We start from the raw sequence: 27,528 nt of genomic DNA on the forward strand, positions 1-27,528 counted from the left end.
TCTAGCTCAATTAGGAAGAGAGTTATCGTGCCCCAAAGTTTTAATAAATCAAATTGCTTATCTCTGCTTACCCTAAGCGGAAAATGCTCATCTTCGAACTCCATCAAGGCATTGACCTAATAAACACATACACCAAGTTTGAACATTCTAGCTCAATTAAAAGTTATCGTGTCCCAAAGCATCAACCAATCAAATTGCTTATCTCTGCTTACCCTAAGCGGAAAATGCTCATCTTCGAACTCCATCAAGGCATTGACCTAATCAACACATACACCAAGTTTGAACATTCTAGCCCAATTAGGAAGAGAGTTATCGTGTCCCAAAGCATCAACCAATCAAATTGCTTATCTCTGCTTACCATAAGCGGAAAATGCTCATCTTCGAACTCCATCAAGGCATTGACCTAATAAACACATACACCAAGTTTGAACATTCTAGCTCAATTAGGAAGAGAGTTATTGTGTCCCAAAAAGTGTGACGGACAGACAGACGGACGAACCCATTTTAATAGTCCCCTGCTTTCTTCGAAAGGCGGGGGACAAAAAACGAAACGAAATATAGATTTATATTTTAATTGGATTGGTATCTCCCATAGTAACTATTAATTTTAACGCATCTCCAGTCTATATCTCCTATAGCAAATACTGGTGTTTTACAAATCGCCAAAGTATATCTCCCATAGCAACTATTGGTGTTTTACCCACCCAGACTATATCTCCCATAGCAACTATTGGTGTTTTACCCACCCAGACTATATCTCACATAGCAACTATTGATGTTTAAGATGACTATTTGGGGTTCAGATTGGGGCAATATTAATCTCCAATAACCAATTGGTATGAATGAATGAATGAATGAATGAAATGGGGTTTAACGTCCTACTGTTCTGCTCCTATGCTGGCCTAATGATGATTTCACGTGGAAAAGGTAAGCATCGCTTGATACCTGGAGATAATTTTTATAGTCTGATAGCAACCCATTTCCACTGATATGAAGCGACCTTCCACTACAACCGGTCAGATCTTCATGTAAACGAAAGGAAACGATTGTGTCCCGTAACTATTATTGACCGTAGACGACAAGGATTTGGCAACATCTAGGTTCACCGTCCGCAGACTGCTGTGACCAGTGCCGGATTAAACTATAGGCTTTGTAGGCTGATGTCTGGGAAATGAAAGGAAATGGGGTTTAACGTCCTACTGTTCTGCTTCGACTGTGGCTAATCCAAACGGGCATACGCCATACAATGTATTATGAGGGAAATTTTGCCCGGACAGCGGCGCTAAGGCCTACTCTTCTATCGAATTCCAACGGCCAAGGGATCTTTTACGTGCACGCCAAGGTTATTCGTCCCATCCGAGCAATTAGACAGCTGTCCCTGTCAGGCCCTCCGTGCAGCACCATTGACAAGTTGAAACCACGCAGGAAAATCCCGGTGAACGTTCTCGGCCAACAACGGGAGCGAACCCGCAACCTCCGGGCTAGCTAGCCAGCGTCTTACTCAACTCACTTAGTCACTATGGCCTCCCCTGACGTCTACGAACTTAAGATCTAGGGGGCCTCAGGACAAGGTGCACAATATTTTTGACACTGTCATAAGCCTTTTTTTACACACTTCGACTTTGCTCAGTTGTGCTTAAAACACACTTTCATAGATGCCTTTATCCTTTCTAATAGACAAAATGGGGTAACTGTTCAACTAAAAAAGGAGATAACAAACAAGACAGTAGAGACGGTATAATACGGTCCTCAGAATCAGAATACATAAAAAAAAACAAAGAATCATATATATATCAGAATCATTTGTTGGACGGAATGTTCTGTACAGATAATACCTTTTTTAAAAACTTTAAATAGCAGTTTGACTCAAAGTAAAATATTCGTGGCCATTTTATTGGTTTTTAAACAAATAGAATGGCCACGAATATTTTAAGAGTTAAAATCCTGGTACATATTTAAACGAAATGAAATGAAATGGGGTTTAACGTCCTACTGTTCTGCCCCGAACTGGGCTACATATTTAAAGCTCTTGGGCCAATAAAAGAACAGAATTCTTAAAATATTTTAGTTTTTAAGTCTTCCCGGGCGCCTATTTATGTGACGTAACGTGATTATTGTGACAGACTTCAAATTCTTCTAGCGATTCCATGTCATCATCCCATTCATTAAAATCTCCACCATCTTCGGCTTGGTAGCGTTTATCTAGTGTGTCAAGATCTGCTTGTGTGATTCCCTCACCTGCTCCATTTTCCGCAACATTTTCAATGGGATCCTTCGTTTCGTGGACAAGATCAGGGTTACTGTTAAGGTCACTTCCGGTTAAACTTTTCTCCACTTCCTGTTGACCTTCAACTCTGACCTTAATAACAGGCAAGTTTGTTTGTTCTTCAGTATCTTTATGCTCAGAAGTCTGCGCAAGACGAGTCATCCCAGTTCCCATACTATGTGGATTTTCTTCCAAGACCGTAGTTATCCCGTTTTTATCCTTTTCACTGCTTTCCGGATTCAACGTTTCCTCGTTTTTATTTTTTTCACTGCTCTCTGGGCCCAACGTTTCCTCTTCTTTACCCTTTTCACCGCTTTCTGGGTGAAGAGTTTTATCGTTTTCCTCTTCTTCTCGATGATCTACAGACGTCGTTTCTGATTTTTTCCCCTCTGTACCTTTAAACTCCTAAAAAAAACCCGAATGGTTACAGATGGTTTCAACAAAGATTGCTCATTGACAATTCAATATATCCAGGTAGTTTGAAACATTACGAGAGGGGGGGGGGGTATGGCCGAATGGTTAGCATGCTGTATCATAAAGTCTGTCATTGAGTCAACTGGCGTGGTTTCGAATCCCCGGTTGCACGTGACAATGAGTAGGGTCGCCTGTCCAACCTCGTTGGTTTTCTCCGGGTCCTCCGGGTTTCCTTCCACTTCTAAAGACCCCTACGCGCAAGCGAATTATAGAAATAAAATTGAACCATGTGTTAGTCCCGAAATGAATTAGTTTGTGTCGAGTGGACGTTAAACTCCATTTCTCTCTCTTTTGAAATATTACGTGGGAGAATTGTGCCGACGATTATCGATGAGTTTAATTCCCCGAGTGAAATACAGGGTATGATGGAAATTCGTAAAATCTATCTCGAAATTAACATTAAGTCCGGTTTTGTTATGTGTTCGGGGTTTCCTGACAATCACTTCTTTTGTAATAATGTTTACAGTCAATCTACAGCAATAGAAACAAGTACGGGCGTATTCTGGACCAAACACCCAGCTTAACGTTATCCCGCCATCTTGGAATTGTGACGTTATATCTTAAAGGACAATGTTGGTGTCAGTCATTATCACATATGTGATAGAACTGGTTCAACACGTTCCAAATATAATTTTAACACCGAGACTATTTCTATTTTTCCCTTATCTAGTGACATTTAATTACTTTTTTGAATTGTACGATATCCCCTCTCAGTCTCATATAACAACTTTTAGTCTTCGAAGGAATTATTAGTGAGCAGAAATTCGCACGTGTATCTGTTATCACTTCTGTTTCTTGAAATCTTCATTACGCATCTATCGTAGCAATGATCTATGTGTTAAAATAATATTTGGAATGTGTTTAACCAGTTATCACATATGTGATGATGACTGACACCAACATTGTCCTTTAAACCGAAATCCGTCCGCCAAGTTTCATGGCGGTCATATTTAAATTGGCTAAGTCTAAGGCTGTTTTACGGATAACGTCGCCACCAACAATAACAATAAAACAACTAGATGAGTAGAGTTTGGGACCCAGTTAATGGTCTAAAAGAGTCTGTAATTTGTAGGGTTTTTTTTCCACTGACCTGATTATCGTCGTCAAGTTTAACCACGGCTACAGACACAGAAATATTTCTCTCTTCGTCTGAAAATATATAACACAGAAGTGCCTGACGCCGATGCTATTTTAACCATGTAATAAAGAAATGAAATGGGGTTTAACGTTCTACTTTTCTACACCATTCCGGCTGATGAAGACAAGACAAATATGTGGTGTGTTATGATGGCAATTTCTCCCGGACGCGGCACTATGAACTACTCTTTTCTGCCAGGGAAATTTTGCACGAACAGCGGCCTTAGTGCCTACTCCTATATTGAATTCCAACTGGCAAGGGTTCTTTCAAATGCACGTCAATGTGTACACGGGATATCGGTTTCTCGTCCCACACGAACGACTATACCTGGCCCTTGTCAGGTCATAGGTGCTGCGCCACTGACAAAGGGAAGCATTACTGGATATCCGGACGGACCAACACTGAAAAATCCGGACCAACACTGAAAAATCCGGGCCAACACCGGGGTAGTGAGCCAGTGCCTTACTTACTAAGCCAACGTAGCTCTCAGTTACGACAAGAATACTATGAACCAGAAACCTCTAATTCGTGGCGTTATCGGCGACATCTTGGAATTGTGGCGTCCTATTAAAAATGGAAGCCCGTCAATTAATGCGCAATAGGTCCAAAGAACAAGAACTTCAAACTAGCTTAGCCTCAAGAACAATATGGAACCAATCCCCTGAAAGTGGTGATCCCCTTTGCTCTCTTCTTAATATCTTACCGTTTGTAGTCTGCTGTTTAGTAGTTAAGGGTGGTAGTTTCCTTGGTTTCTTTTTTCCTCGCTATAAATAAAAACAAATACATATATTTTATGTAATGATGGTCCCGGTGTTTGATTTGAGGCAGTAAACGAACGACAACAGGGAGTGGAAAACGGCACAAGCGCCCTGCACCCCTACTCTCCAACATATGTTAGTGGCCACCCGGGAGAACATACCTCATCCGGCGAGTGTCCAGAGAGGGTGAGGGGGGGTCAAGCAGAGAATATTTTCTCTCTCCGGAAATAAGGACACGGCACAAGCGCCCTGCGCCCAAACCCCTCCAACATATGTTTGTGTCGTAAAATCACAGCACGCCACCTGGGAAAAACATACCTTACCAGGCGCGTGTCCAGAGAGGTGGGGAGAGGGGTAGGAGGGGGGGGGGGTCAAGCAGAGAATATTTTCTATCTCCTACATATATGGAAATAACGCCGTTCTGGCTCACTTCACTGTAATCCTATACATGTGGCTACCTAAATGAGCAGAATATTGTCGCAAAGCCTCCGATTTGATCAAATTCCGGGTAATCCCCCCCCCCCCGACTTAACACCAAACTTGACGTTGTATCCACCGTGGACACCCCACTCCTCGAAAGAAAACAAAATCAAAACATCAACTGTAGATAATATGTGGACTTTGATTTAGTGAGATTTAAAATAGGCTCATCAAATTATCCCTGACCGTGAGTCAAAATTTGACATAAATTTTACCACATTTTATTCATGTAGTTTAACACACATAAGGCGTCTCCCGTATTTAAAAGGGATGCCTTGAAATGAGTTTCAGCTCCTGTTCCCAGCTGCCAGTCTGATCTAAAACCTAGCCTAGGCAAGATCATAGCATTGATGGCAACGCGGGCCAGACTGTCCACGCTCGTCATTTTATTTTTAGTACCCGGAGCAACTCCTTTGCTTTGGATGAGTATTTACCTTGGATGCTATCCTGTAAGATAGATTGCCAGGCAACGAAACATACGCCCATGCCAGCTAAGTCGTTCAAGGGGTCAATAAGGGTTGTCTCATATTTTTTTCTTTTGTCAGAAATGAAAACATTTACAACACACTAAAATCTGATTACGAGTAACAACCCATTTGTCTTGCAGTTCTGCCCTATTGTAACATTAATTTTAGCGTACAAAACATTTAATACCAATTGCCATAATTATTGTTGAAATTTGATAGAATTCTTCATCTCATGACCTTAAATACTGTATTAAATATAAAGTCAAACGAATATTAACTTTAACCTCTAAAGCATCCACAAGATATTTCAAAATGATCAAGGGTGATAACTATGGCAGTAATTCTCGGAAATTGTTGAAAATCAATAGGATTCTTCGTCTCATGACCTTAAGGACTGTGTCAATCGATATTAACATTAGCCTCTAAAGTGTCGACATGATTTTTCAAAGTGATCAAGGGCCATAACTGTGGCAGTATTTATCGGAAATGGTTGAAAATCAAAGCCTTTTTCGTCTCACTGAAAAGCAATAGGCTTCTTCGTCTCATGGCCTTATACACTGTATATAAATTTAAAGTCAATCGGATATTAACTTTAGCCTCTAGGGTGTCCACGGCCGACAGACGGGCGGACGGACGGGGGAGACGACAATATACCACCACATTTCAATGTGTGTGTATAAAAAGGCATTAGGTCTTTTTCAAGGAAACGAGATCGAATAGGCCTTCTAATCAATCTCACGTTTCCAATCCCAAGCTGGACTAATCCTATTATGTCGCTTCTCGGGCAAGTTTCTTAAGAAACACCTGTCTGCGATATCACCCTAGGGGTAAGCGGACGTAAAACTCTACCAACGAACGAAGGAACAAACGAATGAGTTTCAGTGACGGACAGGATGCGTTTGGCCTATCCAGTCTTAACAATTAATACTAAAAAAGAATAAATGTTGCATGGACCCCTGCTCCTACATGATCCCCACCCTTCAGCCTTGTCAGCCTTTGGGATAATAGGACACGTTGGGTGACCGAATGGTTAATGACTGCACGTTGGGTCAGTAGGTCTATCACGTAGTCAAACGGCCTGGTTTCGATTCCTCGCTTGTACGTGCCAAGGGTAGGGTGGCCTATCCAACCTCGTGGGTTTTCTCTCAGTCCTCCCATTGCCAAAGACCCCTACGCGCAAGAGAATTATTGAAATAATGGGTGGACCTTGGTTTATCGCACCATCGGATCGACTAGGCTCATTTCCTTGTCTCTCTCGTAAGTTAAATCACCCGCAGCACAGCATACTATATAGTTGAACGGCGTTATGAAAATGATGTGAAATGGGGTTTAACGTCCACTGGACACAAACTAGGTCATTTCGGGACTAGCATATGATTCAATTTTATTTCCATAATTCGCTAAATGGGAGGAAACCGGAGGGCCCAGAGAAAACCCACGAGGTTGGACAGGCGACCCTAACCCTTTTCACGTACAACCGGGGGTTCGAAACCACACCAGTTGACTCAATGACAGACTTTATGATACAGCGCGCACGTGCTAACCATTCGGCCATCCAACTCCCCTGTAAATGATGTATATCGAACACGGAATGACTTACCTAAATAAGATGTACGCGGTTCAGTGACGTGGTGACCTATAATTTTGTGACCCACTCACTTAAAGATACATTATGTAAGATTTAGATAAAGAACTAGCCATTCTTGCTATAATAGTTCGAAAGTAGATGATGTAAAATGAATAATTTGAAAATTCCATTCAAATTACTCTAGTGCAAGCGAAGATATTAGCCTTTGAAGGTTTGACAGACGTGTGCAATAATTTCAACCACCGTACTGGTTGATCTAAGCTAAGTCTCGGCCCTCCATATTTGATTCAATCAAAGTATCGTTGAACCATTCTAATCTATTTAATATCGGAGAAATCTGATGCCATCGAGAGTTGATTAAGGCCTGGGTGAGTTTATTAATGTCTAATTAATACTTTAGAAAACATTTCAGGCCTAAAGAAAGACCTGCAATAGGCAGATTTAGCTCTTGCATAATGCATGTTTAAACCCTGATGCGGTTGTTATTACATACAGTATATAATACATAAATGTTTTGGATCGACTATTAATCTGATTACCCTAGATTTAATGAGCATGCATATATGTAAAGTATTTAATCCGTTTCTACTGGATGAGATTAAAACCCAGACATGAGATAACAACCGAAGTTTAAACTAGACAATAGGGATTATCAATTTGAAAGCAAGCTAATTAATGGCATAAAGATGCATTATATAAGATTTAGATAAAGAGCTGACCGTTCTTGTTATAATAGCTTCAAAATGTTTGTTGCACACTATGACATTACTTTGACGGATGCCGCAGATGTATCGTGAACGACGTGAGTGTCGTGCCTGTAGTTATGTCCGTGGTCGTAAGCGACATATGTGCCTGTAGTTATATCTGTGGTCGTAAGCGACATGAGTGCCTGTAGTTATGTCTGTGGTCATAAGCGACATGAGTGCCTGTGGTCGTAATCGACGTGGGTGCCGTGGCTCGAGTCCAGTGTCTATAGTTATGCCAATGATCGTAAGCGACGTGAGTGTAGTACCTGTAGTTGTGGCCCTGGTCGTAAGCGACTTACGTTAGTAGTTTTGCTGGTTTTCGTTAACATCTCATGTCATGGCCACATGCAATCGGCTTTACTTACGTCATTCTGGGACTAATTCTATTTTTACGTGTTGTACAATTAAAGGGGTGAATTTCCGTCGAGTCATTTTCGATCTCCAAATGCCAAGGGTTTATTTTATGTGTACGCCTCTGTGTACATGGGGAGGGGGGGGGGGGTCAACGCATTCTATTATATCGGAAGGACTGTTAGACCGGAGGCTCAGTGCAGAGGGTTGTCCATCAAATGAACACAAAACAAGACCAAACTTTTCTATAGTTAAATTTTGCGTGGAATACGATGCCGAGTGGTAATCAGTCCGCCGTTGGGGCGTTTTCGAGATATTCGGGGTCAAAGGTCAAATGGGGTCATTGCACTGAAAGTGAGTGCGCAGCCATTCTTGTATCATGGAAATATGCTGAAAATGACCGAAAGTAATCACTCCTTCAATAAAAAAGTAAACTTGCTAAATTCACCTTTAGTGTTAGTGACACCGGAGGTCAAAAGGTGAAATTTACCGTTTTTGCACTAGGAAGATTTAAAGCAATAAAATGTCAGCGTAAAATATAAAAAATTGTTGTACAGTTAAAGGGGTGAATTTCCGTCGAGTCATTTTCGATCTCCAAATGCCAAGGGTTTATTTTATGTGTACGCCTCTGTGTACATGGGGAGGGGGGGGTGTCAACGCATTCTATTATATCGGAAGGACTGTTAGACCGGAGGCTCAGTGCAGAGGGTTGTCCATCAAATGAATACAAAACAAGACCAAAGGTCAAATGGGGTCATTGCACTGAAAGTGAGTGCGCAGCCATTCTTGTATCATGGAAATATGCTGAAAATGACCGAAAGTAATCACTCCTTCAATAAAAAAGTAAACTTGCTAAATTCACCTTTAGTGTTAGTGACACCGGAGGTCAAAAGGTGAAATTTACCGTTTTTGCACTAGGAAGATTTAAAGCAATAAAATGTCAGCGTAAAATATAAAAACTAAAGCGAAACCTGTTCTAATTAATAGTAGGAACATTTAAAACTTATCTTTAGGTGGTCTTAGCACCGTACATTTACTTTGGAACGTCGAAAAAGATCTTGCATAACAGAACCAACACACTTCGAAACATGTTTCAAAAACACGTAAAAACTGTCAAATCGAAATCTCTCCGATTTAGTTTAACAATGACTGTTATACATAATGAAACTAGTTGTCCGAAAAACAACTGAATAGTTTCATGGTTGTACTCCAGCCTGCAGGACGCGTAGATTTCTGGGAATCCCAATCTGGGAAAACCAACGTAAATCTGTGACCGGAAAACATGTATATAACGACGAGATTAAAAGTTTGTAAAATTATTTATGAGTTTTCATGAATTTCACCGGAACATGGACACGGATAAAACCGACGGATGCATTGTACATAATAGCTTACGGGATATAGATGTCGTATTGGTAAATGTTACCGGGGAAAAGTTAGGCAGGCTTTGTGGCGCGGACTGCAGACTGGAGTCCAGCCATGAAACTAATTAAGAATTAGAAAACATTTAATTAGGAAAAAAACCAAAATACCAACGCTAGATAATGTTTCGGTTTGGATTCAATCGGATTTAAAACAGGTCTACCAATAAATATTCGTGGACAAAAAAAATGGCCGTGAGATTATTGCATAGCAAGCAGTCCATAACCATTATTGGACAAATATTCCTATTAGAGATTCATCTTTCACAATAATGTAGTTTGCAAGTGATTGCTGTTGCTTAAAATGGAGCATCAGGATAAGCTATGTACCGGCCGTGCCTTAGGAGTGGAAGTTATTTTAATACTTCGTAATACTATTAGTTAGATCTGTAACAGATATGGCGTTTCAAGATACGGTTTACTAATATTTGTGACTATGTTCATGGTTGGCGGTACACTAGGGCTGTTCCGAGACCGAGATTTGGTATATAGGGGCGGCTTGGACGGATAGATCTATTTCTTAAGACAAAGTCAAGACTTTGTCAAGGTCGCTGAGATGTAAATAAGGTTAGGGCACGTGATTGTTGGCGAGATTGTAGGTTAGGGTTAGGCTAAAAGTTAGGGATAGGTCATGGGTTAGGGTTGGGATTAGCGCTAGCCTTGTTTATATCTCGTGACCTTTTGACCAAACTTGAAATTAGCCATATGAAATAGACCTAACGGGCTAGGATCGGGGAGTAACATAGGCTAGGACGCGTTGGCCTAAAGCTTCCGGTTACGGGCACAACCTGGGTAATCTGCTAGTATGGTATAAAAGTAATATAATTTTTAAACATAATAAATTGGATAATACCAATGTAAATCAGTCTAGCCTCAAAACAGCTGGTCAAATTGAAGATATGATAAATATCCGTGAGTCGCGAGAAACTTACTCAAATAGAAAAGATCTTAATGAAATAATTACTTATTTACAGATACATTATGGGGGATTAGATAAAGAGCTGGTAGTTCGCACTATAATAGTTAAAAACTAGATAATATAAAGGGAATTTGCTGAAATTTTCAGTCAAATCGATCCACCCTGAACCGAGGATTTAGCGATTGAATTTTGGGCTTAGCCTCGATCATCATAACTAAAGTGGGTACCATAAAAAAACATAGTCTCGATTATCCAATTTTCTTATTTAATCAGAAGCAGCAGTCCGGGTTCTAATCCAATAAATATCGCATCGACAGTTGATTAAGGTCTGGATAAGTTAATTAATGTCTAATAAATAATTTAGATAACATTCCAAGCCTAAAGAAAGACCTGCAATTGGCAGATATAGCTCTTGCATAATGTATGTTTAAGCATTGACTAAATGAGTTTATATATGCTGCAAGAAGTGCACACTAATGTACGAATAACTAAATAGATAATTTAAAAGTTTTATGTTAACTACTAGAAAACTGAATAGAAAACAGTTATAATAAAGAAGACGGTTTATTGAGAAAATAATCTAGTCTTTTAAGACTAGAGTTAAAACTCTGAAATATTGCACTAGTAGAGACTGTGATATTTTAAGTTTCAGAAAGATTGCGTTCAAGACAGCTGTTCATTAAGAATAACATCTATTTTAAAACATGAATTACTCTGCTAGGAAACAAAGCTAAAAGTTGCAGAGACTGTGATATACTAAGTTTTAGAAAGATTTCGATAAAGAAAACTATTCATTAAGAATAAAATCTAACCATTGAGACGAGGCCAACAGTGGTAGTCACTGAGATATACTAAGTTGAGAAAGATTTCAATAAAGAAATTTTTGCATTAAGAATAAAATCTTACTATTTTTAATCCCGATATGCTTCTTGTTTTATTTCTGTAAACAAATAATAAATTAATATAAACTTTTGATTTAAAATGGGCTGTGATATTGCACACGACGTCGATGCTCGAATGAATGTGGGGATATTGTTATGACCACGACCTTTCTAATGGTAATACAAATGACTATGAATACGTTAAAGAAAGGGGACCGTGATGATGGATGACCATGGCGTTATTAGCGATACAGGTGACCATGATGTTACTAGTGCTATAGATAGATAGCATGATGTTACTAGTGATACAGGTGACCTTGATGTAACTAGTGATACAGGTGACCTTGGTGTTACTAGTGATACAGGTGACCATGGTGTTACTAGTGATACAGATGGCCATGGTGTTACTGGTGATACAGATGACCATGATGTTACTAGTGATAGAGATGACCATGATTTTACTAGTGATAGAGATGACCATGATGTTACTGGTGATAGAGATGACCATGGTGCTACTAGTGATATAGATGACCATGATGAGTATGGTGTTTCTAGTGATACAGAAGACCGTGATGTTACTGGTGATAGAGATGACCATGATGTTACTAGTGATACAGGTGACCATGATGTTATTGATAATACAGGTGATCATAATATTACTAGTGATAGAGATGACCATGATGTTACTAGTGATACAGGTGACCATGATGTTACTAGTGATAGAGATGACCATGATGTTACTAGTGATGCAGGTGACCATGATATTAGTAGTGATACAGGTGACCATGATGTTACTGGTGATACCGGCGGGCTATATTGCTTTTGTATATACAGTATAGAGTTGACCACGGTGGTGTGAAGCTATTGGAATAAAGTGAGATTATGTTTGTCATACAATCAAGACAAAAGATAAACAAGAGAGAGAGAGAGAGAGAGAGAGAGAAATGGGGTTTAACATCCACTTGACACAAACTTATGGATTAACATATGGTTTTTAATTTTATTTCAATAATTCGCTTGCGCGTAGGGGTCTTTAGCAGTGGGAGGAAACTGGAGGATCCGGAGAAAACCCGCGAGGTTGGACAGGCGACCCTACGCCTTGTCACGTACAACCGGGGATTCGAAAAGATAAACAAAGAGCACGTATACATAGACAAGATGCGCATTTAAATGTTTTGTTTTAAAATTTTATTTTCACTTCAATTTGGATACAACAGTAAACAGTGTTATTTGTATAGGAAATATATAATATATATAGCATGATTTGTTTATAAACAATATTCTTTTATATATAAAAGCATTTCATATAACAATTCAAAACAAAAAACAGCAGTCTATCCACAAATAACAACACAAATAGGTTCAGATAGTTTCTCGGTACTATTTTTCTGCACCACCAAGGCAAATAATGAAGGAGATGAAATATTACATACTTTTTACTTTCACAGTAACGTGGAAACAGAAACTGGAAATTGTTAGGTTTAAAGGCTCAAGAACCACGTCCAATGAAAAAACAATCGACGCATAAACCACCCATTTTGATTGGGTAGCATTTTAAAAAAAAGGGATTAATGATAAAACATTGAACTAACATAACAAATCTGAGTGCAGTTTTTATCAAGTGTTCATGATAAGACATAGCTTAACTGACTTGATATATTTTTGCGACAATCCTTAACTGACTTGATATATTTTTGTGACTATCTCTAATTGACTTGATATATTTATTGCAACTGTCTCTAATTGCCTTGATATATTTTTGCGACAGTCTCTTATTGACTTGATGTATTTTTTGCGACTGTCTCTAATTGACTTGATGTATTTTTTGCGACTGTCTCTAATTGACTTGATGTATTTTTTGCGACTATCTCTAATTGACTTGATATAGTTTTGCGATTGTCTTTAATTGACTTGATATATTTTCGCCACTATCTCTAATTGACTTTATATATTTATTGCACTGTCTCTAATTGACTTGATATATTTTTGCGACTGTCTCTAATTGACTTGATGTATTTTTGCGACAATCCCTAATTGACTTGTTATATTTTTTGCAACTGTCTCTAATGGATTTGATATATTTTTGAGACAATCCCTAATAGACTTATGTGAACATGGGGCACTCGTATTTGATTATAAAATCGATAACATAAATCCAAGGCAGGGGATCTGGACAACTGTGTCCATGGTTGCCATATTGTTAGCCAATCTATAAGTTAAACAGAGCAATAATGGAACCAATCAAATATATAGTAATGAGTATCAGTTGAAAACGAAAGAGATGGCAACCGTGTAGGAATTTGAAAATTTCATGGAATTAAGATTAGACAAAAGGGCATAAAAATTTGTGATTGCAGAGCACTAAGATTAGAACCAAAGAGGTAAGAATTTGTAATTGATTATGGACAGTGTTAAAAATGCATTATGTAAGATTTAGATAAAAAGCTGACAGGTCTAGCTATAATAGTTCAAAAATAGATGATAAAAAGGGAATATCTTGAAAATTTCAGTCATATTACTTCATACAGAGCGAAGTTAGGGCTGTTTGGAGAATAGCGCAGTATTGATTGTCATTGCTACCGTTGATAAGATAGTAATCGAAGTCTTGATTATCCATTTTTTAATTAAATCATTAACCGCTAATCGTGTTTAAATCGAGCATCCGATGGCATAGAGAGTTGATTATGGTCTTGATAAGTTAATTATCGTCTAATTAATAATTTATATAAAATTTAAGGCCTAAAGAAAGGCCTGCATTAGGCAGATTTAGCTCTTACATAATTCATCTTTACGTATGCAATCGGGGGGTGTAATCTTTTGAAACCAACGGCACTTGCAAACCTTGTAAACCTAAAACTAGTGGGGTATTTCCACCATCACAATGACAGGTTTTAGGAATATTTTTCCAATATCTATAACATCGTTTTCTCACGGGGAATCGTGCAAACTCCGCCGCATGATTTTGATGTCCTTTGTTACAACATTCAATTCGATGATTCGTTTGGACATTGCATGGTTTTTGAGATCGATTCGAGGCTTTCGTTGATTGTGCATATTTTCCACAAGGCACAATGGAATAACGCCCATCACCGGGTTGCAGACGAATCAAGCCATCACTGCACCAATGGGTTTTATTCAAGTGGTCTTTTATCAGCATTCGATCCTTGTGGTTGATGTGTTCTACCTCTTCTTCTTCACCTGGTTGTGGCGTTGTTTTACTTAACTGTATAATCACCTGACCACAGGGACTATTGCTCTGGTGACTTAGAATATCTGAAAATCTAACACCTTTGGGTTCTTGGGTAACCGATTGCTTCTGGTGACAGTCTTGCTGTGAGGATAAAATATCTGAAACTTTTACACCTTCAGGCTCTGGAGTTATTGATTGCTTCTCTTCAGAGTCTTTCTGTGAGGATAAAATATCTGAAGTGTTTACACCTTCAGGTTCTGGAGGTATTGACTGCATCGCTTGACATTCTTGCTGTGAGGATAAAATATCTGAAACGTTTACACCGTCAGGTTCTGGAGTTACTGATTGCTGCTCTTGAGAGTCTTGCTGTGAGGATAAAATATCTAAAACTTTTATATCTTCAGGTTCTGGGGTTATAGATTGCTTCTCTTGACCGTCTTTCTGAGAAGATAAAATATCTGAAACGTTTACACCTTCAGGTTCTGGAGTTACTGATTGCGTCTCTTGATAGTCTTGCTGTGAGGATAAAATATCTGAAACGTTTATATCTTCAGGTTCTAGGGTTACTGATTGCTTCTCTTGATAGTCTTGCTGTGAGGATAAAATATCGGAAACTACTACACCTTCAGGTTCTGGAGTTACTGATTGCTTCTCTTCAGAGTCTTTCTGTGAGGATAAAATATCTGAAGTGTTTACACCGTCAGGTTCTGGAGTTACTGATTGCTGCTCTTGAGAGTCTTGCTGTGAGGATAAAATATCTGAAACTTTTATATCTTCAGGTTCTGGGGTTATAGATTGCTTCTCTTGACCGTCTTTCTGAGAAGATAAATTATCTGAAACGTTTACCCCTTCAGGTTCTGGAGTTACTGACTGCATCGCTTGACATTCTTGCTGTGAGCATAAAATATCTGAAACGTTTACACCGTCAGGTTCTGGAGTTACTGATTGCTGCTCTTCAGAGTCTTGCTGTGATGATAAAATATCTGAAACTTTTACTGATTGCTTCTCTTGATAGTCTTGCTGTGAGGATAAAATATCGGAAACTACTACACCTTCAGGTTCTGGAGTTACTGATTGCTTCTCTTCAGAGTCTTTCTGTGAGGATAAAATATCTGAAGTGTTTACACCGTCAGGTTCTGGAGTTACTGATTGCTGCTCTTGAGAGTCTTGCTGTGAGGATAAAATATCTGAAACTTTTATATCTTCAGGTTCTGGGGTTATAGATTGCTTCTCTTGACCGTCTTTCTGAGAAGATAAAATATCTGAAACGTTTACACCTTCAGGTTCTGGAGTTACTGACTGCATCGCTTGACATTCTTGCTGTGAGCATAAAATATCTGAAACGTTTACACCGTCAGGTTCTGGAGTTACTGACTGCATCGCTTGACATTCTTGCTGTGAGCATAAAATATCTGAAACTTTTACACCTTCAGGCTCTGGAGTTATTGATTGCTGCTCTTCAGAGTCTTGCTGTGATGATAAAATATCTGAAACTTTTACACCTTCAGGTTCTGGAGTTATTGATTGCTTCTCTTGAGAGTCTTGCTGTGAGGATAAAATATCTGAAATTTTTACACCTTCGAGTTCTGGAGTTATTGATTGCTGCTCTTGGCAGTCCTGCTGTTTTTGTGGGAATATCTTCTCATCTGATGATTCCTTTAAATCACGAACACATAGGATCTCTGTATCTGGGACTTGGATCATTTTGACATCTTCCAGATAACCAGATTCTGGGCTTTCAACTCTTAATGATGAAGTTTGTGCCTTTGAAAGCATTGTCTGATCAACTTCCAGTTGTTTTTGTATAGGAGTGACTTCCATTTTCCCCTCCGCTTCCTCGTTACCGGAGTCTTCCAGTTCATCTGCGGAAGATCTAAGAACGGATGGAAAGGCAGAAACAGGAGGCATGGAACTAAGAAAGAGAAGGAGATTAAAGATTATAATATGAATACAGATTAGAAAGAGAGCAAGAAAGGGGTTTTAACCTCCACTCAACACAAACTAGGTCATTTCAAGACTAACATACGGTTCAATTTTATTTCGATAATTCGCTTGTGTATAGGGGTTTTAGCAATGGGAGGAAACCGGAGGACCTGGAGAAAACCCACAAGGTTGGACAGGTGACCCTTCTCCTTGTCATGTACAAGCATTAAATCATCCAGCCACCCCAACCCCTCCCTATTTAGAAAGAATGGAAATTAATGGAAGGAAATCTTAAATCAATTCCAACTGTCAAAGGGTTCTTTTACATGCATGCCAATGTGTACACTGTTCTTTTCAGGCCCAATGTCGTGTCCTGCACAACTGATAAGGGAAAACTGTGCCGGAAAATCCTAAGGATCTTTCTCAAGCAACACCAGGCACAAACCCAAGATCTCCTGGCTAACAAGCCAGCATATTACTCACTGAGCTACGAAGGTCTTAAAAAGGCATGTAAGAATTGGATAAACAGCTGGTCGTTCTTACAAGAATGGTACATCATGTAAGATTTAGTTAAACAGCTGGTCACTCTTGCCATAATAGTTATACCAAAGATGCATTATGTAAGATTTAGATAAAGAGCTGATCGTTTCTGATATAATAGATTTATTAAAAGATGCATTGTGTAAGAGTTATAGAGCTGGCCATTCTTGCAATAATATAATAAAATGCAAATTGAAAATATTCTGAGAAAACTTATGAGTGTTTGAAGTAATGATAAGATAGTATTGATCTTCAAGTATCATTACTACGATAATAAACAAAGTCTCGATTATCCATTTTAACATTAAATTATTAAATGGAACAAGTGTTCTAATCCATTCACTATCTTAGCCATCTGATCACCTAGAGAGGAGCCACGGTCGCTAATTGGGGTAAGACATGGGCTCACTAGCCTGGAGTCACATGTTTCATCCCTGCATCAGTGCAGGACGAAGGGCCTGACAAGAACAGCTGTCTAGTTTTTCGGATGGGACGAAAAAGTGAGGTTCCAGTGTATACATAAAAGATCCCATGGCAGTTGGAATTAAATATAAGGGTAAGCCATAGTGCTGCTGCGCAGGCAAAATTTTCCCCACAGCACACTGTATGGTGTATGTCCGTCTTCATTAGCCCTGTCTAAGCAGAACAATAGGACATTAAACCCCATTTCATTTCATTATCTGAAGAGTTGATTAGAGATTTATGTAACATTTGAGGCCAGAAAAAAAGGTATGCAATCTAGAGGCAGATTTTGCACTTACATAATGGCATCTTTAAGCTACTAGGCTTTTCTGTAGCTATCTCAAAATATTACTGTACTCAAATGCCACAACGTACAGTCATTTTATCTTTCAAATCAAATCACCCCCCCACCCCTCCCGCCCTAATATTCTTTATACTGTGGAATCCAACCCAGCCACTTAACTCAATGACTGACCACCAGCTCCCTGAATCAAATTACACCACCTTATCATTACTCAATACTTACATTTGTTTTTCTTCTTGGACTTGGGCTTTAATAACTTGTCGAGCTTTTGATAGTTCTCGTAAATATTGTATGTCCTCATCAGCAACATTGTATCTAGGTTGTATTTTAAGGGCTGATCCGTTCATCATATACCTCCTATCAGTTCGATGTTGCATTATCTATAAATAATAAGATTCTATCAGTACTATGTTACATTATCTATAAATAATAACATTCTATCAGTTTGGTGTTGCATTATCTATAAATAATAACATTCTATCAGTATGATGTTGCATTATCTATAAATAATAACATTCTATCAGTACTACGATGTTGCATTATCTATAAATAATAACATTCTATCAGTACTACGATGTTGCATTATCTAAAAATAATAACATTCTATCTGTACTATGTTGCATATCTATAAATAATAACATTCTATCATAATCTTTAAGAGGCATTTAGTAACTGGATAGGGCAATAAACTATAACACATACTTATGGAAAAACAGCTACTTATTTATTTCTATCAGTACTATGTGCATTATCTATAAATAATAACATTCTATCAGTACTACGATGTTGCATTATCTATAAATAATAACATTCTATCAGTTTGGTGTTACATTATCTATAAATAATAACATTCTATCAGTATGATGTTGCATTATCTATAAATAATAACATTCTATCAGTACTACGATGTTGCATTTTCTAAAAATAATAACATTCTATCAGTACTATGTTGCATATCTATAAATAATAACATTCTATCAGTACTATGTGCATTATCTATAAATAATAACATTCTATCAGTACTATGTTACATTGTCTATAAAAAATAACATTCTATCAATCCGATGTTGCATTATCTATAAATAATAACATTCTATCATTATGATGTTGCATTATCTATAAATAATAACATTCTATCAGTTTGGTGTTACATTATCTATAAATAATAACATTCTATCAGTACTATGTTACATTTTCTATAAATAATAACATTCTATCAGTTCGATGTTGCATTATCTATAAATAATAACATTCTATTAGTTTGGTGTTGCATTATCTATAAATAATAACATTCTATTAGTTTGGTGTTGCATTATCTATAAATAATAACATTCTATCAGTACAATGTTGCATTATGTATAAATAAAAACATTCTATCAGTACAATGTTGCATTATCTATAAATAATAACGTTCTATCAGTACAATGTTGTATTATCTATAAATAATAACATACTATCAGTTTCAAACAACATCCGTTAAAAACTACAGCCTCTATCGCATTCAATAGCCAATTGTTGATGGATGGAAAGACCAGACTTACGGACGGACAGTATGTCAACATAATATGCCCACATTGAAATGCAACAATTAACATAATATAGAGGTTAATATACCGAATGACTTCAAATGAGGTTTTAGTCTGACATTTCTATATACTATACTTACTTGGGTAGTTCGTTTTGTTGCTCGGCATTCTGATTTAGCATTCCACTCTTGATCTAAGCGTAATGATTGAAAGCTGGTATTCCACAGCATGCCTTGAGCACTTTTTACATATTTTCTTTCATTGGGAGTACAGCTCTAGAAAAACCACAGATAAATATGAATAATAATAATAATAATTCATTGTTTAAAGTCAAATCACATCTACATATCAACAGATTTTACAGAATTAACACAGAATATAGAACAAAAAAGAAAAACCAAAAAGCTATAAAAATACCTCAAGGTTAAAAATTTGAGGAATAGTATTCTTTAAAAAGAAAAGTTTTTAGGGAACTTCTAATCTATCTATTGTGCGGGGGTTTTGGATGGCCGAATGGTTAGCACGCGCGCGCTGTATCATACGGTCTCTCATTGAGTCAACTGGCGGGGTTTCGAATCCCTGGTTGTATGTGACAAGGAGTAGGGTCGCCTGTCCAACCTCGTGGGTTTTCTCTGGGTCCTCTGGTTTCCTCCCACTGCTAAAGACCCCTACGCGCAAGCGAATTATTGAAATATAAAAAAATTAAACCATATGTTAGTCCCGAAATGACCTAGTTTGTGTCGAGTGGACGTTAAACCCCATTTCTCTCTCTCTCTATCTATTGTGCGGATACTAGGCGGTAGATCGTTCAAGAGTGTGGATGCGGCGATAGAGAAAGAGTGGGATCCAAAGAAGTCACACCCGTTGTACTCCGGTATGTATGACAAGATCAAACGAAATTCATTCCTGGATAAATTTCTGTAATTTGGTTGTCTCTGATATCCCTATTATTGCGGAAGCCGCCAAGAGAGATAGGCGAAATTTGATTTCATGTTGACGGGAGAGTTTATTTCACTGTTCAGATTTAGAAGTAGAGCGAGAGAAATTGGGTTTAACATCCACTTGTCACAAACTAGGTCATTTCAGAATGAACATCTACTGACATTTATTTCAATAATCCGCTGGCATGTAGGGGTCTTTAGCAGCTGAAGGAAACCCTGTGAAAACCCATGTGGTCGGACAGGCGTCTCTTCTCCTTGTCACATACAAGCTGTTAATCGAAACAATTCCACTTGAACCAATGCGAGAGAGAGAGAGAGAGAGAGAGAGAGAGGAGAGAGAGAGAGAGGGAGGGGAGGCAGAGGGAAAGAGAGGGAGTGAGATAGTTTTGCTCCACTTGAGGGGGTTGGATGGCCGAATAGTTAGCATGTGCGCACTGTATCATAAGACCTGTCATTGAGTCAACTGGCGTGGTTTCGAATCCCTGGTTGTACGTGACAAGGAATAGGGTCGCCTGTCCAACCTCATGGGTTTTCTCCGGGTCCTCTGGTTTCCTCCCACTGCTAAAGACCCCTATGCGCAAGCGAATCATTGATATTCAGTGGGTACAACAGAGCGTGCAAAGGAAAGTTTTTACCTATTAGAAATAAATCTGTATTTTTGTAGTCTTAGGTAATAGCCTATGGACATTTTTGAAAGAGATTTTGCGTGTTGCAGACACATGTCAGGGGTACAACAGCCCATTTTGTGACAACTAGAAATGAGTCTGTATTTTCCGTGTTGCAGACGCATGTCAAGTGTACAACAGGCCATGTGATGTATTTTTTTAAGTACTAGAAATTAATCTGTATTTTTGTACCAACTAGAATTACTAGAAATAAATACGTATTTTTGTACCTACTAGAAATAAATTCTTGTTAACAGGTTGTGTGTTGTTGACAGAAGCTGTTGCAGTATGCGTTTTCTTCATGTTGATTCCTTGAGCCTCTTCATCCTCCCATGCTTTGAGTTCTTCAACTGGGGATCTGAATAGTACAAAATGAACTGAAATGAAATGGGGTGTGACATCCTACTGTTCTGCTCCCAACTGAGCTAATGAAGGGAAATTTTGCCCAGACAGCGGCACTACAGCCTACTCTTATATCGAATTCCAACTGTCAAGGGATCTTTTACGTGCACGCCAATGTGTACCCGGGACCTCGGTTTTTCGTCCCATGCAAACGACTAGACATCTGTCCTTGTCAGGCCGTCGGTCCTGCATCACTGACAAGGGGGAACCACGTCGGGAAATCTGGACGAACTTTCTCAGACAATGCAGGGATCCAACACCCGACCTCTAGGTTAGCGAGCCAGCGTCTTACCCACTTAGCCACCATGATCCCTGAATATTACAAGTAATCATAAAAACTTAGAACACTGCAGATTAAATGGGGATTAAATTGGAATGTTCAACCCAATATCTCAACAATTACGACTAATTTGATAATATCTCGACAATTACGACCAACTGAATAAGATTCTATCTCGACAACTATGACCAACAGAATATAATATTATATTATCTCGACATTTACTACCAAATGAGTATGATAATATCTTGACAATTACTACCAACTGAATATGATAATATCTCGGCAATTACTACCAACTGAATATATTATCTCGACAACTACGACCAACAGAATATGATATTATCTCGAAAATTACTACCAACTGAATATGATAATATCTTGAAAATTACTACCAACTGAATATGATAATATCTCGACAATTGCAACCCAAAATATGATAATATCTCGACAATTACAATCAACTAAATTCCTCCCATCCAACTATGCGTTGTTCCTTGTCAGGCCAACCACCCTTCACCAATGACGTGGGAAAACCAAGCTGGAAATCCTGGGCAACTTTCTCCACCAACACCTGGATCTAACCCTGGAACTCCTGGTAATTAGTGAGCCGGCGCCTCACACACTGAGCCACCTCGGTACCGTCACGTGGATGGGATTCTCTTATCAATACCCTATGGTTTACGTCATATGTTGGAACTTTTTTTCAAAACTTCAAAAGAGTCTGCATCAGTGATGGGATTTCAAAATTTTTCTTGTCGGACATTTTTTCCCTAAAATAAAGGGGCATAACTCTTATCGTTATTTACGCAGGCGTTTTCCAACTACAAGTAAGAATCACGTGTCAACAAAATATTCAAATTCATACGCAATAAAAGATAGATGAACCTCGTTATTTTTCATGTTTAATTCCCGTACGGTATTTAAATTTATGTCAAGAATATGTGATATCGTAATAACATAGAATGAAAGCGTGCTGACAACTGCTGATCCGTACCTGTTTCCAATTCCTCCAAAATTACTGTATATTTTTCGGGTCATAAGTCGATAATTTTTCAGCAGAAGTCCAGCATTCGTCTTATACTCCGTTTCGACTTATATACAGACGGTAAAAAAATGACATCCCGAAATTTATTTGGCAGTAAACGTCGCTCTGCCACAATGAGCGAGTGACACCAACTGCTAAATAATTGCATATGACTCTAGCACACACCATCGTCTAAAACAATTAACTACTTACATTATTTCAATCGAAATATTCGTCAACATTTCTTAGCGTGTTTATTTATTTATTTAAAAACATAGACCCCCATTCAAAATATGATCATAAATCCGAGAATATGCCATCAAAATAGAGTCTTTCCTCCGACATAAGACGTATTAGATTCGGCATTTGTTTACATCCTTTAATTTACATCTCTTAATTTCAATCTGCATAGTCAAATAGAAAAACAAATTTATACCGATCGATCAACATCAGCTAAAGAAATGGTAAACTATCCTTTACCACTGACACAGAAATGAAATGATATCGGGTTTAACATCCTACTGTTCTACATTGACTGGGTTATTAAAAAAGGTCTGACAGGGTGTAAAATCCCATTGAACCGACACAAAGGAAACATTAAATCGTGTGTAAGTTATCAAATAAAAATACAAAGACCTACCTCTAACAATAGAATTAAATCTAAGTCGATTTCTATATATCCTGACTAAATTAATCTTATATATTTACAACAAATTACTCTTAATCCAGGTCGGTTAACCGTTAAACACTAAACTGATTGCAATCACACAGGGGTGTAATCAATAATGATCTACTATAACTAGTTGAAATATCATCACCGTGAACCAGATCTCTTTTGTGGGCTATTGTTAAAGATACATTATGGGAGATCCGATAATGAGTTGGCAGTTCTCACTATAATAGTTAAAAACTAGATAATGTAAAGGCAATTTGCTGAAAATTTCATTCAAATTGATTCACTATGAACCGAGAACTAAGCGGTTGATATTTCCGCCTAGCCACGATCATCATTACTAAAGTCAGTACAAAAAACAACATAGTCTCGATTATCCATTTAATCGTTAAATCGTGAAGGAAAGTTATGCAGTAAATCCGCTCATAATCCACTAAAGATCGCAGGCTAGCATAACCATCTAGAGTTGATTATGGTCTGGATAGGTTAATTTATGTCTAATTAATAATTTAGATAACATTTCAGACCTAAAGAAAGACCTGCAATAGACAGATTTAGCTCTTGCATAATGTATGTTTAATATTGGAGCAGTGTTGAATAAATAATACCATTGTCGTGAAGACGATCTCTTCTCTAGGGGAAACCAAGCTAACCAGGAGAGCCACGGTGGATCAGAAATGAAATGAAATGGGGTTTAACATCCTACTGTTGTGCTCTGACTGGGCATATGAAGACGACATACGCTATACCGTGTGCTATGAGGGAAATTTTGCACGGACAGCGGCGCTACGGCCTACACCTATTTCGAATTCCAACTGCCAATGTGTACATTGGACCCCATTTTTCGTCCCATCCAAATGACTAGACAGCTTGGTGGATTGGTGAGTGGTAAATTTCTCAACCTGACGCGAGTCACCAACTAATTGTGGACGAAGATGATATACATGTATACCATAAAAATATAGAGATTTGTTTATACTGACGACCGTGAGATATAGACATGGTTATATCTATTGTAATATACTTATCTCCGGGTAAAATATTGACTTTATATAGCTAACACTTGTAATATATTTAAACAGTCCTAAATAAATATAGGCCCCCTCTTATACAGAGATACAGTAAACTGCTAAATATGATACCTCCCCCCCCCCCCCACCAAAACTACACTTTTCTTATAGATAATTACTAGTGTCAACTGCTAAATACAGGCATCCTTTATACATAATTACAGTAAACTGTTAAATATAGGTCCCTTCTTATACATAATTATATTAAACTACTAAATATAAACTCATTCAATTTCATTTCATTTTATTTCCCTGTGGAAATTTCTACAAGAATGAGTATTTTACGGTAATGGGAGAATCGTGTTGTAATATAATCACAGTGACACAGGCTGTATATTGACAACAACCTATGATACCAACATATGTCGAGTATATTTCTTGACCTTAGGTCAAACCATACATACATCTAATAAGAATTTCATTACATGCGACACAATGCTGTGGAATAGAATACTGGTAATAATAACTGGGTGACATTTGGGCTAGGAATCTCTAAGCACAGATTAATAAGGTAGAGGTAATTTGTTAACTTACAGAAATGGACTAGTATTGTGGGGTGGGGGGATTTAGATATGGACTAATATTGGTTGGGTGGTGGGGGTGGGGGATAGATAGTTGTAATGTGCTAACTTACAGATACAGACTAGTATTGTTTGGAGAAAGGGGGGGGGGGGGGAACTGGGGGGGATTTAGATATTTGGTAAGTGCTAACTTACAGACATGGACTAGTTTGTGGGGGTTGGGAGTGGGGGGATTTAGATAGTTCTTAGATAGATAGTTACAGACATATGGGGGGGGGGGGGATAGTTGTAATATGTTAACTTACGGATATAGATTATCTAAGACTAGTCTTAGTGCCATGGGTGGGGGCTGGGTAGATACAATGTGTTAAATTATGTAATAGGAATGGTATTAAGGAGGGGGGTTAGGTAGACATAATGTGTTAACTTACAGACATTGATGGGGGTGGGGGAGACTAGGTAGATGTGTAATATTTTAACTTACGGACATGGACTAGTATTGGGTTGTCTTCTAAAATCATGATAAATTAACTCTCTTGGTGGTGGTGGTGGCGGTGATGGTAATACTGATTTATTCTGTAAAATATGTTAAAAGGTTATGTCCAACCAGATTACCTCATCTATTTATCTGTAATGGTTGGCACCAGACAATAGATGTAGATGGACAGTGTCCATTAGGTCACACTGGATGTAGATGTCATGGATTTCAATCTGATTGTGGGTGTACAATTAAGAGAAAGAGAGAGACAGAGAAATGGGGTTTAACGTCCACTCGACACAAACTAGGTCATATTGGGACTAACATATGGTTCAATTTTATTTCAAAAATTTGCTTGCTCATAATGGTCTTCATCTGTGGGAGGAAACCGGAGCAACTGGGTAAAACCCACGAGGTTGGCCAGCCAACCTACTACTTGTCATGTACAAGCGGGGAATCAAAACCACGCCACTTGACTCAGACCTTATGATCCAACGCGCAGGCCTAAACCATTCGGCCTCCCAACCCTCAGTGTATGCTTCTCATGCACTGTACTAAACCTATGGAATTGAGTACTCTTGACCATAAAGAATTTGCAATTTCTTAGCTGTTTTAAGAAGCAGGAAAAAAAAACATCTTTTTTCTCCTACTTATCAACATTAATTGTATTTTTGTCTGGTGATAAGTGGAGAACGAAATGCACCTTGAGCATAAACTTTGATGGAATTGTGTGCAATATAAGAACTCATTATTATTCACTACAACTTGGATATTGTTGAGGCTAATTAATTACTCATCAACACTGCTACTGTGCTAGTGAAAGTAAAAAGTTGTAAACCCAACACTCATTATCTAATTGAACCATTTTAATTAATCAACAGTAGGAACACAATATTTTTCAATGATTCTTGAGCAACATATTTGAACAATTTGCCTACAATGGTTTGAAACTAAACACTACATACAGAAACTTGTGCTAAAATAGCACAACTACATACAATATCCGAGTTGTAGTGGTTATTATTATCAAATGGTTGTACTTACCCCTCTAGTGTAATGGAAATTATAAAACTCTAAACGCGGTTCAGGGTATTTGATTCTATCATTACCATACTGTTGTAAATTCTTTCCATGACGAAAGGCAGGAGTTTTTTTTAATTTTCCCTTCTGGCTGGATTTTCGTGGTGTTCCCAGGTTTAGTATTTGTTGATAAATCTTTATGTTTATTTGGGGATCTGGGTGTTCCAAAAGAAGAGAAAAATATTTTCATTAAATTTTGTTTTCCAGTGAAATTCTACTGTTATATTAAGACATGTTGTGGAACTGATAGCTTACACATTGTTGTGGAACAGATCGACATACATTCTACTTAAAAATAGTGTTGAATTATTATAAATTTGTGTCAGATGTGGCAAGAAATGATTCCTTTTGGCGAACAAAGAAGAATCACTGAGAAAAATAGTCGGTAAAAATTCAAAATATTATTAAAACTGGTGGGGAACAGCGGTATTTTCATATTGCAGCTATTGGGACGGTTAGGAAAGTGCTGACATCGTCTGATCAGAGACTGTAGGCCTATCGGTATCGTATTAAAAAGAATGAAAATAGTGATTTGGAGACAAGCGTCTAGATTTCATGCCTGAAAACTGTGAAAATGGATCTAATCAAGTCTTTAAAATCACATTAAGCCATAAAGATTAAGCTTTACTGAACCACTTCGATAAAGTAAAGTGTTTACTGAAGTACGATCACGGTCGAAAACGGATTCTACTTTCGATTTGGTGAATGCCAGATCTCGTTACGCTTTGTATTACAGAAATAACCCCGTTCCTGTTAATAGACCAATCTATGACTTGCGGGTCAGCTTATATAACTTACCCAGCTCATTTTGAAATAATCTGGGCATTTTGATATTTTAGGGTCGCTACACTTCAGTGGTTGTACAGCCAATCACCCATTAAATCTCTAAAAGTTTGCGTTTCCTACGCCATTTTGTTTATGACGTCACGTAACCAGGAGTAAACAGTGGGAGCGGTT

At 38.1% G+C, this 27,528-nt stretch overlaps 1 protein-coding gene across 2 annotated transcripts; it reads right to left on the reverse strand.

Annotated features, from left to right (window-relative positions):
• Nucleotides 1-1,739: 1,739 nt before the first annotated feature.
• Nucleotides 1,740-27,510, reverse strand: LOC126816150 (midasin). Of its 2 annotated transcripts, XM_050542380.2 has the most exons (10): nt 27,370-27,510; nt 26,536-26,726; nt 25,498-25,589; nt 21,275-21,398; nt 19,575-19,709; nt 18,131-18,288; nt 11,515-11,548; nt 4,582-4,642; nt 3,831-3,889; nt 1,740-2,671 (listed from the first exon to the last, which is right to left on the reverse strand). In XM_050542380.2, exons 1-10 carry the CDS (start codon nt 27,395-27,397, stop codon nt 2,090-2,092), a joined length of 1,464 nt encoding a protein of 487 aa, XP_050398337.1. In that variant the 5' UTR covers nt 27,398-27,510; the 3' UTR covers nt 1,740-2,089. The 2 variants fall into 2 exon arrangements, with proteins under 2 accessions (XP_050398337.1, XP_050398334.1); XM_050542377.2 differs by lacking the exons at nt 1,740-2,671; nt 3,831-3,889; nt 4,582-4,642; nt 11,515-11,548 and adding an exon at nt 12,670-16,591.
• Nucleotides 27,511-27,528: the final 18 nt, after the last annotated feature.

The sequence above is a fragment of the Patella vulgata genome, chromosome 3, assembly GCF_932274485.2.
Source record: "Patella vulgata chromosome 3, xgPatVulg1.2, whole genome shotgun sequence".
NCBI lineage: Eukaryota > Metazoa > Mollusca > Gastropoda > Patellidae > Patella > Patella vulgata.

Excerpts from the sequence above, each read along its gene's own strand:
- LOC126816150 (XM_050542377.2), bottom strand. The coding sequence starts at position 27,397 with ATGCCCAGATTATTTCAAAATGAGCTGG. Across the intron at positions 26,727-27,369 it reads ATTATTTCAAAATGAGCTGG|ATCCCCAAATAAACATAAAG; the intron begins GTAAGTTATATA and ends TGGAACACCCAG. Across the intron at positions 21,399-25,497 it reads CCCAATACTAGTCCATGTCC|ATCCCCAGTTGAAGAACTCA; the intron begins GTAAGTTAAAAT and ends TGTACTATTCAG.